Genomic DNA, 15786 nt, shown 5'->3' with positions numbered 1-15786 from the left:
TGAACTTCATAATTTTTCCAGTTTGAAGACAATCATAGTATCATTACCCTTTAAACCAACTAAAATTAACAAATATATTTTTAATCATCTACATCATAATTTAGGTCATAAAGGGTTAAAGTCTGCACACATCTCCCTATATTTAATCTTCCTCTAAGATCATCAGATCTAAGCTTGCCTTAGATTCATTCAGCACATCCATCATATCATTCTCATCATTTCTCTCCATGCAACACATGTCCTCAATCTTCATTGGCTAAATTTCACTTTAATACTTCATCACACTGTACACATGCCTGATAGACTATTCCCATGCTTGAAAATACTTTGCTGGTTAGTAATGACAAAAGTTTCTTGAACTTCTAAGTCTTGCAATCACACAAGCACCTGCTCCAATAGTATTAAAAACGTAACAAAACTTTTGAACAACCTCCGTAGCTTCGCCATCCAGATATATTTTCTCTGCATCTGAATTGTCATTCAATGAAATTATATGTTTATCACAAACCGTTTGTATAAACTAAATTTATTAGTGTGAATTGATTCTATCATTTTGGCATTTAGAATGAAAGTTAATAGTGTGTGTGTGTATATATATATATATATATATATATATATATATATATATATATATATATATATATATATATATACACACATATGCACACACAAATATAGTAGCTTCCTTCAGTTTTGACTATGGATACTCACTTGATGAGTGTCTGTGCATGAAATTTTTTTGTGCCAAGTGTTGTACAATCTCCAACCACATCTCTCCTGAGTCAGTGTTGTTAAATACCAGTGGCAAGTGGAGATTTAGGACAACTGGAAACAATGCTGAGATAAGCGGAGAGCACATACAGCCACTAGAATTTCCAAATGATTACCTATCTGTTACTAGCCAGGCTCAGAAATACACACACATGTGTGTGTGTATGTGTATATAATAGAAATATCTTATTGGAAATTTATTAAAATTTTCACAAAAACATTACAAACCTGTAAAGAAAGTATACAAAATTTTACTTATCTGACAAAGAGTACAAATAAACTTAAAAGACCTTATTCCGTGGAGTTTTGAAAAATGCAATTCTTCTCATCAGAGGAAATAGGTTTGCAAAATATACAATAAATTTTGCAGGTTAATGCATTGAAAGAAACTATAAATATAAAATTAATCATATTTGCATAAAAAGGTTAAACAGTTAACGTTATAGGGATTCAAAATTATTATGAAAGCAGGAAACGGGGTGGTGGGGAAGGAGAAAAAAAAATATATATATATGTATACTAGCATTTCAGCTCAGCGTTGCCCGGGTGTTTGGAGGTGTATGTTGAGCAAAAAAAAAAAAAAAGTGGTAGTAGGAAGGCAGACTCGAACCCATACCGTGAAGGAGGAAAAGAAGGGGGGGGGGAATGTGACGTCTTTGCTGTTACAATCACCACCAAACCAGAAGTGACATAGGTTTAAATTAAGGCTAGACAATCGAAAAGAGGGGATGACTTTCAACAGTATTGGTGGAAAAAGGCACCCCTCCCTGTAGAAAAGTGCCCAGTTGAAGGTGAAGAAATTAATGTTTTTAGTCAATTTTTCGATATTTGTCGTATGAAAGGTCGAGCTTAAAAACGATACTGATCTTGTGAAAATCCGTCGCCTCTATTGAAAGTTTTAGGCAGACATGCAAACATACATACTTTTATTTATTGGTAGCTCAAATTTTTGACCCAAACTAATTAAAAAGCTTGCCCTATCTCTGAATACCCTTTATGTCAAATTTCAAATGTTTAGACCAGAAATTGTCTGAGTAATTTGATAGGGTCCGCAGCGGACAATTTTTTTTTAAATTAATGTTATTACCTCTTAACATTTATTGTTTTGGGTTCAAATCAAGTTATTAAGTTAGATCTATGTCCAAGGAACCTATATCTAAAATTTCAAGTGTTTAGACCCAAAATTAGCGGAGGAGTTTGGTAGAGTTCTCAAAGATCAAATCATTGAATTTTGACCCCTTAACAGCCAAATTTCTGTCCTAAAACCAATTACAAAGATTTTCCCAAATCTTAATACCCTGTATATCAAATTTCGAGTCTGTAGACTGAAAATTGACAGAGATATGATGTAAGGAAATGTACGCAGACAGACACTTTCACTTTTATAGATATAATAATTTATTTCTGTGAAATCTGATGAAATTATCAGATCGTTACCACAACTCCAGTAATTGAAACCTGTGTAACTAAGCAGATTAAAAACGGTAATAAAGACATATATATAAACACACACACACACACACACACACACACAACGGAGTAGGTTGAACCGGTTTCCTCCTTCAAAGGAAGTTACATGAGAATATCAAATTCACAAACAATCCTCAGTCGCCTGTCAAGAAAGATGATACTAGATTCTTGCAGAGAGGTGTCAACGCTCTCCTATATTCAGTGCCTGGTATTCCCAAACAATCACCCATCTGGTACTGATCAGGAGAAGTGTTCCACCGCTTCTATATCCCCACAAAATGAACTGTTCTATAACACTAATTTAACTTAGGTTCAACCAATTTCTTATTTGTTTCATTTTACTTCAGTTGAAATTCTCAGAAATAGAAAGGCCTCTTTCTAGATCTAACACTTGATCTTTATTTGAGATGCATAGATATCTGAATATTCCATTAACGTTCTCCTTCCCTGTCAAATGTCGAGTTAGTAAAAAGAAAAAAAAATGAAAGACATTCATTTTTCTCTCACTAATTAACTGGTTAAATATGCTATTGTGTATTTTTGTTGTGATCTCTCTTGATCTTGTCAGATCTCGGGACATGTCTAACATAGTTATATGGAATAATTCAGAGAGATTTGCAACCTTGGTTGAAGTGAGTGTTCCTAATGATGGAGGTCTGAACAGAGCTGAAAGAGAGAAACAGACCAAATATCAAGGTCTCATGTATGATATGAAAAGAAACTGGAATCTTCGGGAGGTATCAATCATACCAGTTATTATAGGTGCCACAGGGCTTATGAAGAAGAACCTAAAGTCCTACCTAACTAATATTCCTGGTGAACCAACTGCAAAAGAAATCCAGACAATTGCACTTAAGGGAACAACGAGGATACTAAAAAGAGCTCTTGGTTGGTTTCAATAAAAAGCAGGGAAATGTTAGCAGCGGGTTTGGCTGCTCCATACCTAGCGTTACAATCTTCAAAAGAAGAAAATTAAAAGAAAGAAAAAAAAAGAGAAATATTCTGCTTTGTGTTGTTACTTAAGATAACATCACTTGGAGAAGGTGCACCATTTCTTGTATGAGCCAGTGTATAACTGTGTGGGGGGGGGCGTACTTGGGTTTCAACTACAGTTTTATTTTGAATATTTGTTCAGAGTTTACTTGTAGGGAGAAGCATCTTCATGTCAGGTTGTCCTGACAAACCCTTGCACTAAGAAGAGACTAAAGACATTTAAGGATAGTGTCCAGTAGGTATATAACATAGTGTGGATGTACGGATGTAAATGTATCTGAAGTAACGTCACTGGTGAGCAAAAGAGGATTATAAAAAAGAGAGAAAGAGCAATCACGAGGAAGACGATCATGTGAGGGGCGTCACAGCAGTAAAAAGAGAATGAGGAAATAAATGTTGCTACAAAAAATAAGCGAATTGGAGTCATTTCCTATTCTATCTTGGTTTCCTTTCCGACTGAAACTGGACAATGTTACAAGTAATTCGAAATCTCTCGTATCTAATTTCTTACTTATTACATTCTTGTGTGTGCTTATACCAATCTTGCATTTACCTATAAATAAATATATATTTTTTTTTGAACAATAATGTGCCGAGTATTTGTTTAATCTTTAAAAATTGGTATCAGTTTATTTATTTTATTTCTTCTGTCTTTTTATAGGTGAGCTTGATGATCATTTTCTACCTGTTGGTAAAGAGATCTTAAAGTACGAAGAAAAGGAAGCTCTGAAGGACCCTCTGAAATTTGGTGAAGAAGGAGAGTGGGAAGAAGAAGAGGAAGAAGAGATGGTTGGATGTCCACGTCCCGGGACCACAAAACGCAAGCAATATTACTTCAAAAAGGTTAATAAATCTATTTCTCTCGCACCAATATTTCATGAATAAAAGTTCTTTATGAAACTCTAATTTTTAAATATTACTATGTGACTTTTTAAAATTTCTGATATATTTGACTATCAGGGTTACCTAGTATCAGCCAGCATTCTAATTTCTGTAACTTTCACAGATTACAGAAAAGACTAATGTAGTATTGGGCGCAAGTGAAAATCGCATTCCAAGTAAAAACTCTTTGATATATATATATGACGTATCATGTCAAAATTAGGAAAAATTATCAAATAGAAGTTTAATTAAAAAGAATTTATTTTTCTGTAATGAAGGTTACATCTATGTTTATTGCTGCCTGGAAGTTAGGTTATTTTTGCTAGTTATATGTAAGATTACCGTATCGTGATAAAAAAAATGTATTTGAAGACCAATTTTAATTGGTTTTATGGAATTGAATTGAATGGTCCTCAAAGAAAGCCTAAAATTTACCTGATTTTTTATATATATATATATATATATATATATATATATATATATATACACACTCTGAAAAAACAATATTAGAAAAAATGCTGCCCAACCTTTTTTATTTCATTGATTATAGAATTTCAACAAGCCTATATTGGATTAATTGCTACCTGAGAGGCAAGCACATTTGTACAATTCTTGTCCAGAATGTCTCCCATAATAATAAAAATAAAGAAAAATCTGTGAGATGTCCATACCCATGAAAAACAAAAATATTTTCCAAAAATCACGTAAATTGATCAAGTAGTAAATCAAATTTTATGAGTATCTGTAGAGTAATTATTTCACTTGTCGTTTTAAAAACAAATTAAAGAAACAAAGGGAAATAACCCAAATGATTATTGACCAATTTATGCGATTTTTGGACTATGATATTTTCATTTCGTCACTCATGTACATTATACAAAATTTTTTTTATTTTTTGTGTTTTAATTTAATGGAATTCTGGACAAGAACCATTTTTGGTAATTATATAAAAATAAGCGTATACCCAATTTATTTTATTTGATTATCGAATTTCCACGGTCTCTATTTGTCTAAACTAAAAGAAAAGGCTTATTCTTTATTTGCCATCATGTTTCTAGGCAGCAGATGCTCTAATGTGTTGCCACATTGAAGTTGGTAAGCAGTGCCAGTTATATAACATCCACATGGTGCTTACTGGTCCTATAACGGAAGAACAGAACACGCGTGGGCGCAAGATTTATGTCCCAGAAAATACACCCCGTGGATTTGGAATCTTGTCATCCAAAAACATTCCTCAGGTGAGTGATACTCTCATTTGTAAATTTGCTTGAGTATTTTTTTTTTTTTTTTATACAGCATATCAATCTTTTTTAGATTAATTCTTGAAACACGGTATCTATTCTATATCATCCATTGCAGTAGTTTATGAAAATGTGGAAATTAAGTTGCAGAAGATTTTCACATTTCATCTCGGTAGGAATGGTCTGGCTAAAACATGTGGGATTTCTGTTACCAGATGTTTTTATTTATACACGTGATGCTTAGTGTAATTAGTTAAGTAATTAGATTCATTGTTATTCTCTCTCATGGGTTAATGTTTCCATTCGTCAATGACAAAGCTTTTCTCAGACAAATGTTCAGCTGACCATTACTTCCTCTTCTGTTCTTTTTTTTATAATTGTAATGCAACGTGTTTTTTTTTTTAGGGGGGGGGGTGAATGTGTGAAATTAATAGGTGACCTTATTTTAACACATTTAGAGTACTTTTTCTATTTCAATTCTAAGTGTTAGATTAGTTTAGTTTTTTTTTTCTTTTGTATTGTTGTCCTAAGATAAAGTATATTCTGTTATTCTGTGTATACTGTTGTTTTGCTATTTCACTTCTATAGTTTAATAGGTTTTGTGGGCCTTTAAAGTTTGGAATTTAAAATTTTTCATTCAGATATAATCTACACGGGTCATCTATTTCTACATGTACTGGGCTGTTGTACTATTTTCGACTATTATTGGCAAGTGTACACTTTGAGCTCCCAGTAGTAGATAGCTAGTTCTGTTTATATTCTGATTCATTGTATACAACTGATTGAAAACAAGTTGCTAATTTATCCTAAAAACAATAATATAACATCATGCAACAATCTATATATTAATACGATAGCGTGTTATTTTGTGTGTCACGTTTACATCTTTTTTCTTTCGAGTGATTGTCGTTTAATTGTTATGTCCTTCCATTTCTTGTAATAAATAATTTTACCAAAAATTCTTCATAAGTTTTGGTTTTGATTCAAGCTGATGCACCCATAATGGTCTTGGATTTGACCTTAAACTATATCCGATGGTGAGGCCCCAGCTTGCAGGCTTTGGGGAATGTGGAGCCAACCCTTAATTGACACTAGCGAGGGGTACTTGGCGTTGCCCGGGTGTTTGTGGGTGTGTGTGAAAAAAAACAGGTGCCCGTGAAAAAAAAAGCCTTGACGACGCGCAGTTGGAAAATAATAAAGTGTGAAAAAAAAAACAGGTGCGCGTTTTTGATTGCGTGACGGCGATAGCTATTCAGCAGTTAGCATTTTGTGCGGGACAGTTTTTAATGAGGTCAATAAATCGGTTTGTTTGTTTTTAAAAACCCGCTCCCTCGTCTCGAAATGAAAGCTACCGTCTGATATGACCACATTGACCAAACGTTACTTAGCTCTCTAGAGACCACTGGCTCTGGGCCTGTGGTATTTATTTGCGCCCCCACCGAGCAAATTAGGCACAAGGCCAATTTTTAATGTGAGGAGTGAAGGGAGGGGGGAGGGAAAAAGGGGACCAGCTCCCGAGAGGTGGGAAATGGGAGCTGGTTAAAGGTCATCTGTCGGAACAGATACTACACTTTGATCTTGTCGCCCGGGCCCCGGAGGGCGGCAGGCCTGTGTTTATTTATTTGCTTCCCCACTGAGCAAATTAGGCACAAGGCCGTTTTTTAATGTGGAGATAGAGGGAGGGGGGAGGGAAAGGGGGATCCTGCTCCCGAGAGGTGGGAAATGGGAGCTGGATGGTAACTGTGGTCGTAGGGTGATCCCTACCTTGACCAAGTTCAGATATGTGGGGTTACCCCCACATATGGTCTTTGCTAGTCATAGCTGGTCTTTGCTTGCAGCATCTGCCGGAACAGATACTACACTTTGAGATATTAAATCTTTTATTCATGTTAAAAAAAATACAGAAAAAAAAACAACGATGAACAAAAAACTTTGGCACATGGCCAACTCAAAAGGGGGGATTTTGAGGGTCGTTGGTCATCCTTGTCACTCCAGAACTAAACAAAGTCAAAAGTTTCTCCCAGCTAGTATCTTCTTTCACCATAATACCGCATTCACCCTTTCATATTGGGGGACGTCCTAGTAACTCCCAATTTTTAAAACATTTTTTATTGACGTGTAAAAACAAAAAAGATAACAATAAAATGGTAACAATAATTCATTTGTGTCGAGGGCGGGGGAAGAAAAAACAAAAGGTGATTAGTAGGACCCTCCCAACCCCGTCTAATTGATAGCCTGCCCGTTCCACTAGGTTTGTAAAAGGAACCTCGCTTCTGCGGGTCAGTCTCTAGGTGGGGATGCCCTCTAGATGGGGGTGAATGGAGAAAAGAAAATTTTTGTGGGTAAGGGATGGAGGTTAGTTTGTATTCCTTTTTCTCCAAGATGGGTAAAATTTAGAGGAAGGGGTGAGAACAAAAATTGCAGGTAAGAGGGGATGGGGATCTTGGAGGCTTCCTAATCAGGGAGGGATGGAACACACACTCAGCTAGCTGAGAGACTACTTGTTTAATTTTACTTAACAGAACTGCGCGTTCCACACCTAGGCGGGGAACACGTATTCAAATTTGGCTCCTCTTCGTACACACAGACTTGCCACATGTATCCATCTTCTGTCAAATGCCGCGCGATGCAGCCTTCTTCTATCACATCTGATCTTCACCCGTAGTTGGTGTTTAAAGAAACCGATCAGATCTTGATCAGAAAAAGACAACACCCCCCGGCAACCTTGCAGACGCGACGTCCAAATCACCATTCTCGCCACGGCCAGGATCGTAACGTAGACCATTTGTCTTTCCCGGTCCCACGGCGGCCTCACGTTGTCCACAACATTGGATACAGTAATTGGGCGAGGATGCTCAGGATCGATGCGAGCCGTCACCCCACTGACATACGACCAGTACTGGCGGAGTTCGCGGCAATCGAAGAAAGCGTGATCCGTAGTTTCCACGGCCGTTGTCCCACAACGGGGACAATCAGGCGACTCCAAAAACCCAGAACTGCATTGTATGTTGTTGAGTGGAAGTGCATTTCGGGCCAATCGCCAGGTCAGAGAGAACTCCGAATTGTTCAGATGACTCGAACCTGGCGCCCAGCTCCACGCGGAGCGGATCTCACTCTGCTGCCACCCCAAACGCGCGCATAGCGGGTCATCAGCGGCCCCCTTCACTAGATCCCTGTGGAGTTCCCTACGGGTAGCAGTCACAAGGTCACTGGACCTTGGTAGTCGTTTTAGCGCAGCTCGGCACTCTTTCATGTAGGCAGATTCTCCCCGCGGCCTGCGACGGCTCTCGATGGAAGGGTCGAGAACGAGGTCGGGGAAGGCGGCAGTAACCACGGGGTGCCACGGTTGGTCCTCCTGCATATAGTGGCTCAGGAAGGCCAGCCTCTCAGCATCTCGATGACACTTCAAGTCTGGCATCCCCAAGCCTCCCTCACACGGACGTTGAATACAGACCTGTCTGCTCACCCAGTGTCTTCCTCTGTCCCAAAGGAGCGAGGACAAGAGTTCGACAAGAGCTTTTAGGTGTTGTGCAGGCAGGGGAAGTACGGCCAGTCGGTAAAGGATGAGAGGAAAGACGTAAGTGGCGCACGCCTCAGCTCTACCCTTTAAGGAAAGTTTCCTAGGAAGCCACGAATTGACTGCAGCCTCCACCTTTGACCGTACCTCCAACCAATTCTTGTCAAGCTGGAGACCCGGTCCGAACCACACGCCGAGGATCCGGACCGGGCCATCTGTCCAGCTGAAGGGCGCAGGGAGGTTTGCGTTGCCACTCCATGCGCCCAACCGCAGTCCTACCGACTTGTTGCGGTTTATCTTGGCCCCTGTGATTCTTTCGTACTGTGTGAGTGCCTCCGACACGACCTCAATGTCTCTGAAGCCCGACGCGAAGATCGTGACATCATCGGCGAACGCGGATACCTTGGCAGCTGAGCCGCCAGGCAGAGCCATTCCGCGCAGGGCCGAATTTGCCTCCCCATGTCTCAGCTTGCGGAGAAGAGGCTCCAAAGCCAGGACATAAAGCAGGGGCGACAGCGGACAACCCTGACGAACTGACCGAGAGATAACAAAGGGTTTCGAGCGCTTTCCGTTGACTTGCACGACAGCCATGGGCTGTCGATACATTATGGAGATCCACTTGCAAAAGTCCGGTTTAAAACCGGCGGCCTCTAAGACAGATGCCAGGAAACGATGGTCGACCCTATCGAAAGCTTTGGACTGATCTAAGTTTATCAGCGCGGCTTCGGTGTCGTCATCTATTCCCCCCTCTAGGATCATGCGGATCAGGTGCAAGTTGTTCTGAATCGATCTCCCCTTCACAGCGTAGTTCTGTTCCGGTTCAACCAACTCGTCGATAACAACCTGCAGCCGATTCGACAGGACCTTGGCCAAAATCTTCAACTCTGTGTTTAGCAGAGTTATGGGCCTGTAGTCGTCTAACCCTCCATGCCCGTCACCTTTCTTCAGCAATGTGATCACTCCCTTGGTCACCTGCCCTGGGATGGATCCCTGAGCAAACCAATGGTTGAACATATCCGTCAGAAGAGGCAGAAACATGGGCGACAGCCTCAAGTACAGTTCGTATGGCAGACCATCAAGTCCTGGCGATCTGTCACAGTTGACCTGCTTCAGCGCAGTAAAGACCTCCCGCTCCGTCACCCGGCCCTCGCAACTAGCCGCCTCGAGGCGGGGAGAGTCGGCCAAATAGTCGCTAAACTCAAGGACCGGAAGATCGGGCTGCTGCGTAAAACGCTCCTCGAAATGTTCTCGAAACCCCTCGCAGATCTCCCGAGTCGATTCCAGGGTGCGTCCATTCGGATGTTTTATTTTTGCAATGTATTTGTCCGAGCCACGCCTAGAAACCTCACGGCGCACATCTGCATCAGAATTGACTGCTTCGTTGCCTATCTTTCTAAGCCTAGCTCTAACTACTTGGCCTTCGTAACGCTCGCTAGTCTCGCGTAGAAGGTCCTGCTTAGCTAGTTCCTGACTAACCCTATCACCCTCCCCTGTAGCCTGGGCTAGTTTCTGCTCTAGCTTGTTCTTCGTCTTGGCCTTATCTAGTGCGAGGCGCTGGGCATACTTGACGGAGAAGCTTCTGATCTTGGCTTTGAGACCTAACCACCACTTACTCCCGGTAACCGCCCCCACTAGTGCCTTTTTAATCAATTCTCTTAACTGATCTTGGAAGTCTTGTATCTCCAGAAGGGAGGTGTTTAACTTCCAGTACCCCGCTAACTTAGGCCTATTTCCTAGCTTCAGCCGGGCCATAACTAATTTATGGTCCGTCTGGCCTAGCCAAGTGAACGTGGGACAAGATAAGAAGTCTACTTCGCCTCTCCTAACTAACATCCTGTCCAAATAGGTATTTGGATAGGAGGAAACACTATTGGTCCACGTCCACATCTCCCGCCCCGGATGCTCGAACCGAAACCTGTCGACCAGACCGCATCTAGCCATCAGATCAGCCAGGCTGGACTCGCACCTCTCCGATCCTCTAGCTCCGCCTCCTACCTTATCTATGTCGGGCTCTAAGATGGAATTCCAATCCCCCATTAGCACTACCCGCTTCCGACAATCTACAAACGCGTCAAGCTGACTGAAGAATGAGACCCTCTCACAAGCGGTGCTGGGCGCATGAACCGCAATCACCCGAAACACAGAATCTTTTACGGCAACATCGGCCACAACCAGCCTACCCACCGCATCTCTATGGACAACGTCGACCGTCGCCGACAGGGTACGTTTAACCAGAACGGAAACTCCCTTCCCCCGTGGGCTGCCATATGCTGAGAAAACCTCAAAGTCTCGGGCCAGCACCTGACAGTCCACAGAGGAAACGAAATGCGTCTCCTGAATCGCAGCCACATCCACTCCCAGGGATAAGAGGTCGTGCCGGAGGCGAGCCGTCCGGCCCGATGATCTCAAGCCCCTCGCATTCAGACTAGCTAAATTCAAAGCCATGGTACCTACCTTAAGGTGTGTTACACTCAGCTCCGAAGTCAGCCGGGGAAAGGACACCGACGTTGTGTGCAATGCTCAAGGTGGTCAGGTTTTTCATGTCCTGACCTTCTCTCACAATGCCGCCGACATCCAAAGGGTAAGTCAATTTAAGGGCCCTATAGAGTGACGGATGGACCAACACTGGGACCCTTCCCTTGCATTGTTTTGCGAGTTCCTCAAGGGAAGGGTTATTTTTCCTAATCAGTTCAAATCCCGGACCAGCCCCTTCAGCGGCTTCCAGCATTGTCCACACGTTGGTTTTGCAGGCCTCAGGAAACCTGACGAAAGTTGTTAGCCGTGGGGCGTCCGGGAAATTAGAGGGGACATTAACGTCTTTTCCCCCTATCTGTTGGAAGTCCAGCAGAGGTTTTAAATTTTTTCTCTGCCGGTGTGGTAAGCCCATTGCCACAGACAGGGGGTCTACAAAACAAAGTTCCTCTCTCGTTTCGAGAGCGAGAGTCCCTGTTGGAGTGAGTCCGTAAGTGGGAGAATCTGAAGGGTCTCTCTCCCTCCCGGGTTCATTCTTTTCTTTCTGGGATGGCGGCTCAATTTGCATTGGTGTGGGGACGAGTGTCTGTGTGGTGTCTGGTGTTGGTGTTGGTGCGGTGTCTGGTGTTGGTGTGGTGTCTGGTGTTGGTGTTGGTGCGGTGTCTGGTGTTGGTGTTGGTGCAGTGTCTGGTGTTGGTGCGGTGTCTGATGTTGGTGTTGGTGTTGGTGTTAGTGCGGTGTCTAGTGTTGGTGCAGTATGTGGTATGGGGGTGGAAGTGGGTTGTGTTGTTGTTAGAGGTGGTGTATGCTCACAGGGAGTGGGGGCTGCCTTTTCTTCCCCTTTCCTTTTCTTTTTTATTCTTTTGAATGAACCGGGGAGTGGTGAGGTTGAGTTCCTCTCCCTCTCACTAGCAGATTCATCCTCAGAGGAGCAGTGTTTTCTTCGCTTGATCCCTGTCTCAATTGGTGTGGGGACTGTTGGTTGTTGCTGCTCCTCTAATTGTTGTTTCTCCGGTTGATGCTGTTGCTTTTCTGGTTGCTGCAGCCGTTTTTGTTGCTGCTGCTGCTGTTCTGGCTGTTGCTGCTGCTGCTGTTTTTGTTGTTGCCGCTGTTTTCGTGGCATTGGTTGTGGCATTGGCCGCGGCAGCTGATGTTGTTGCTGCGGCTGGTTCAACGGCTGGTTTGGCTGCTGCTGCTGTGTCTGCTGCCATGGAGGTTGCTGTTGTTGTTGCTGCCTCAGTTGTTGGGTTGGTTGTGGGACGGTGGCAGATGGGATTGTGGGCTTCCGTTTCTGCCTCATTACCGTGATCCATTCCTCCCCTTTGGCCTCCTGCACAGTTTTGGGTTTCCTCGGTGCTGGGGTTGGTGCTCCGGTTGCAGGAGTTGTGACAGCCTGTTTGGACACTGGTGCTGTCTCAGAGGTTGGGACCGCCTTTAGTGTCACTTGAGTAGGAGTTGACCTTTGAGGGCAGCTCTTGGCCATGTGACCCTGTTTTTGGCAGAACCAGCAGTGCGGACGACGCCCCTCCACTACTACTGTCATTGTTGCCTCCTTAAATGTCAGCTGTGCTGGTATCGCCTGGAAGCCTTCTTTCTTTAGCCTCATGGCCACAGTGTAGCTGCCCAAGTGCATGCCGGTTTTCGACCGCACTGGGGTTATTTTTTCCACCTCGCCGAACTGTGAAGAAGGATCCCAGGATTTCTGCTGATATTTGCATAGGTACATTGAATACCTGCACCCGGGTCCTTGTCCTGCCCTGGTATTCGGGCTTTAGTTTTATTCTCCCATACTTAATTTCCTGTAGGGAGAGTCTCTCTGCATCTTCCTTGATGGGTAGGAGGATGTCCCACATGGCCTAGCTCCTCTGGTACAGGTATAATACCGGGATGTTTAGCTTGTGTAGGAGCCCTGCCATGTCTTCCTTTTTCATCCCTAGGAGGCGGTTTTCCGGCATATCCGAGATGAGGGAGAGCACTCTGTCTTCGATTGCCTCCCAAGCGCCTGGCACTGGTTTAATTTCTGCCCCCTCTATGTATTGTCTGTACTTGGTCAAGTACAAGTCTCTATACTCTTGAGGGGACAGTTGCTTCTCTACAGTCTTCCCCCATGCCGACCCTCTTGTTGGTGTTGGATCTTTGGTGAGGTTGGACTGTTTTTGCTGTTCCTTGGCGGAAGGGTTGCTATTTTGAGGGGCATTTCCCTTTCCGCTTTCCTTTGGGACCGACTCTCCCTGCTCTATACTTCTTCCAGGAAATACTTCCCTTTTTGGGGAGTCGGCCTCCTGGGGAGCATTTTCCTCTTTCTTGTCCTTGGGAGCTTTTGCCCCTTTTGTTTTGGGGAGGTCTAGGCTGTATGCCCCCTCGTTTTCTTGATTTGCTCCCCTTTTGGGGCAGTAGCCCTCCTGGGGAGCACTGTCTCTCTTATCGTCCTTTGGGGCTACTGCCTCTTGATTTTTGTTGTCAGAGCGGGATGCCCTGTCCAACATTGTTTTTTCTCCCCTTTGTGGGGAGTCGCCCTCTTGGGGAGCACTGTCTCCCTTATCGTCCTTTGGGGCTACTGCCTCTTGATTTTTGTTGTCGGAACGGGATGCCCCGTCCAACATTGTTTTTTCTCCCCTTTGTGGGGAGTCGCCCTCTTGGGGAGCTGCTGGTGAGTTTTCTCCCTTCTGGGGGGCGTCCTTCGGTTTAGTGTCCGGGCGGTATGCCCCGTTGCTTTTTGCTTCCCCTGTTGGGGAGTCGTCCTCTTGGGGAGCAGTTTTTCTTGTGGTAGCCCCCTGGCTGGGGGTATCGGTATTGGTGGTCCCCGGGCTGGGGGTGCCCATTTTTGAAAAAAGCTCTCTCTTCCCTGTATAATTCACCAAAATGAGTGACGTGGAGTCGGCGTCCAAAGTGGGAGCCGACTTTGGCGCCAAAAAGAAGTGGCGCCAAAGGCGGCAAGAGAGGAGATAGAACTGAGAGAGGGAGTGGGAAGTTAGTGGAGGGAAGAGAGAAAGTGTTTCCGACCCTCCCTCGCGGGAAGGTCGTAAATTATCAGCTCGGATCCCCCCGTGAGGGGGGAGAGCAGAGAAAGACAGACCAAGTGGGGGTGCGGACAGAACGCTACCCAACAAGCTCGCCGGGCACGTGTCCCCCGTGCCACAGAGGGCGGCGGGCCTGTGATTAGAGTCGAGTTTCGCTTTTTGTTTTACCGAAAACCGAATGTAACGCGTGCCGATGCGGGAAATGTGGAATAATTAACGTTTGAAAGTCAATAAAATTAAATAGACAGGCGAGCTCCGTGGTTAACTGCGAGATATTACAATTTATAGATAATATAAAAAGTCTTATGAAGTTGTGAAGCGAGCGAGCGCTTCTCTGAAAGAAGCCTTTTGTGGGCATCGAGGAAAAGCGTACGTACATACATACATACATACATTTTCGCTTTTATATTTATAGATTGCTCCCAGGTCCACTCTGACCCAGAGTGGTAGAACCTGTTAGGGTCCTAACTATAGGTTAAATAGAAACAAACTTGAAAAAAAACATATTCTATTAAAGAAATTTTCTTCAAAATCACTGAATTCAGCATTAAATAACCTGAAAAGGGTTGATTTGCTGTAAAACAAAAACAACCAACCAACCGATGCACCCATGATGGATATATATTTTATTTTTGAAATCACAACTTTATAATATATAAGAATTGATAAAAAATTGACTCTGTTATATCTATGAAATTTGCATAAATTAAAATACCATATTTAAGCATATTTTACGACCGGGCTATGTCGAGCATCCTTGCTAACTTAGATAAATACTCTTGCAGTTTTAACAAAAGAGTTTTTTTTTTCTTTTTTTTTTTTTTTACATGGAAGTCACCACTTATCAAGGCCTGAAGGCCACTCAGGGATAAGGGTTATTGCGTGTACAGTGATCAATGAGATAGTACTGTAGTAATCATTAGTATTGGGGGTTTTGATAGAGTGTCTTACTTAAGGGGGCGGTTTGTCAGGAGTTTGTTTATTTTAGACTTGAAGACGTCTAAGTTGTAGTCAGGTGGAAAACAGGCAAGCGGCAGAGAGTTCCACTGGCGTGCAGTTCTAAGAAAGAAGCTTTGCTCATGGAATCTACGTTTGGATTTAGGCACAGATAGAGAGTGGGGAAAATTATTGACAGTAGTTTCAGCCAGACGGGTGTTTCTCGTGAAAGATTGGCAAGGGGGTATGAGGGATTGGAGCTCAGACGAGCACCTGCCATGGAAATGACGATAAAACAAAGACAGGTTTGCAACGTCTCTTCTGTGGGAGAGAGCTGTGATAATATAAAATTTTTGAAAAAATTCTAAAGGGACAAAATTGTTTTAGAACATTTGAAATGAGAATTTGTATTGTTTGGACTACAGTTCTCCTCCGGGTTGTTATTTTCACATGGTTTTGGCATATATAACTTCCAACCTTGTTC

The 15786-nt window shown here is 43.0% G+C and overlaps 1 protein-coding gene across 1 annotated transcript in view; it reads left to right on the top strand.

Moving 5' to 3' along the window:
* The window catches only part of LOC145260492 (endoribonuclease Dicer-like), a 112753-nt gene that overhangs the window by 54701 nt on the left and 42266 nt on the right, over nt 1-15786 (top strand). Inside the window, exons 11-12 of the mRNA XM_080118603.1 lie at nt 3896-4077; nt 5175-5354. Of these exons, the coding sequence (XP_079974729.1) occupies nt 3896-4077; nt 5175-5354 (362 nt within the window). The remainder of the gene's footprint in view (nt 1-3895; nt 4078-5174; nt 5355-15786) is intronic.

This window comes from Euprymna scolopes, chromosome 36 (assembly GCF_053919585.1).
Source record: "Euprymna scolopes isolate OS-2025 chromosome 36, ASM5391958v1, whole genome shotgun sequence".
Taxonomy (NCBI): Eukaryota; Metazoa; Mollusca; class Cephalopoda; order Sepiida; family Sepiolidae; genus Euprymna; species Euprymna scolopes.
Note: the sequence above shows the minus strand (reverse complement) of the source record. Positions and strands in the feature narration are given on the sequence as shown.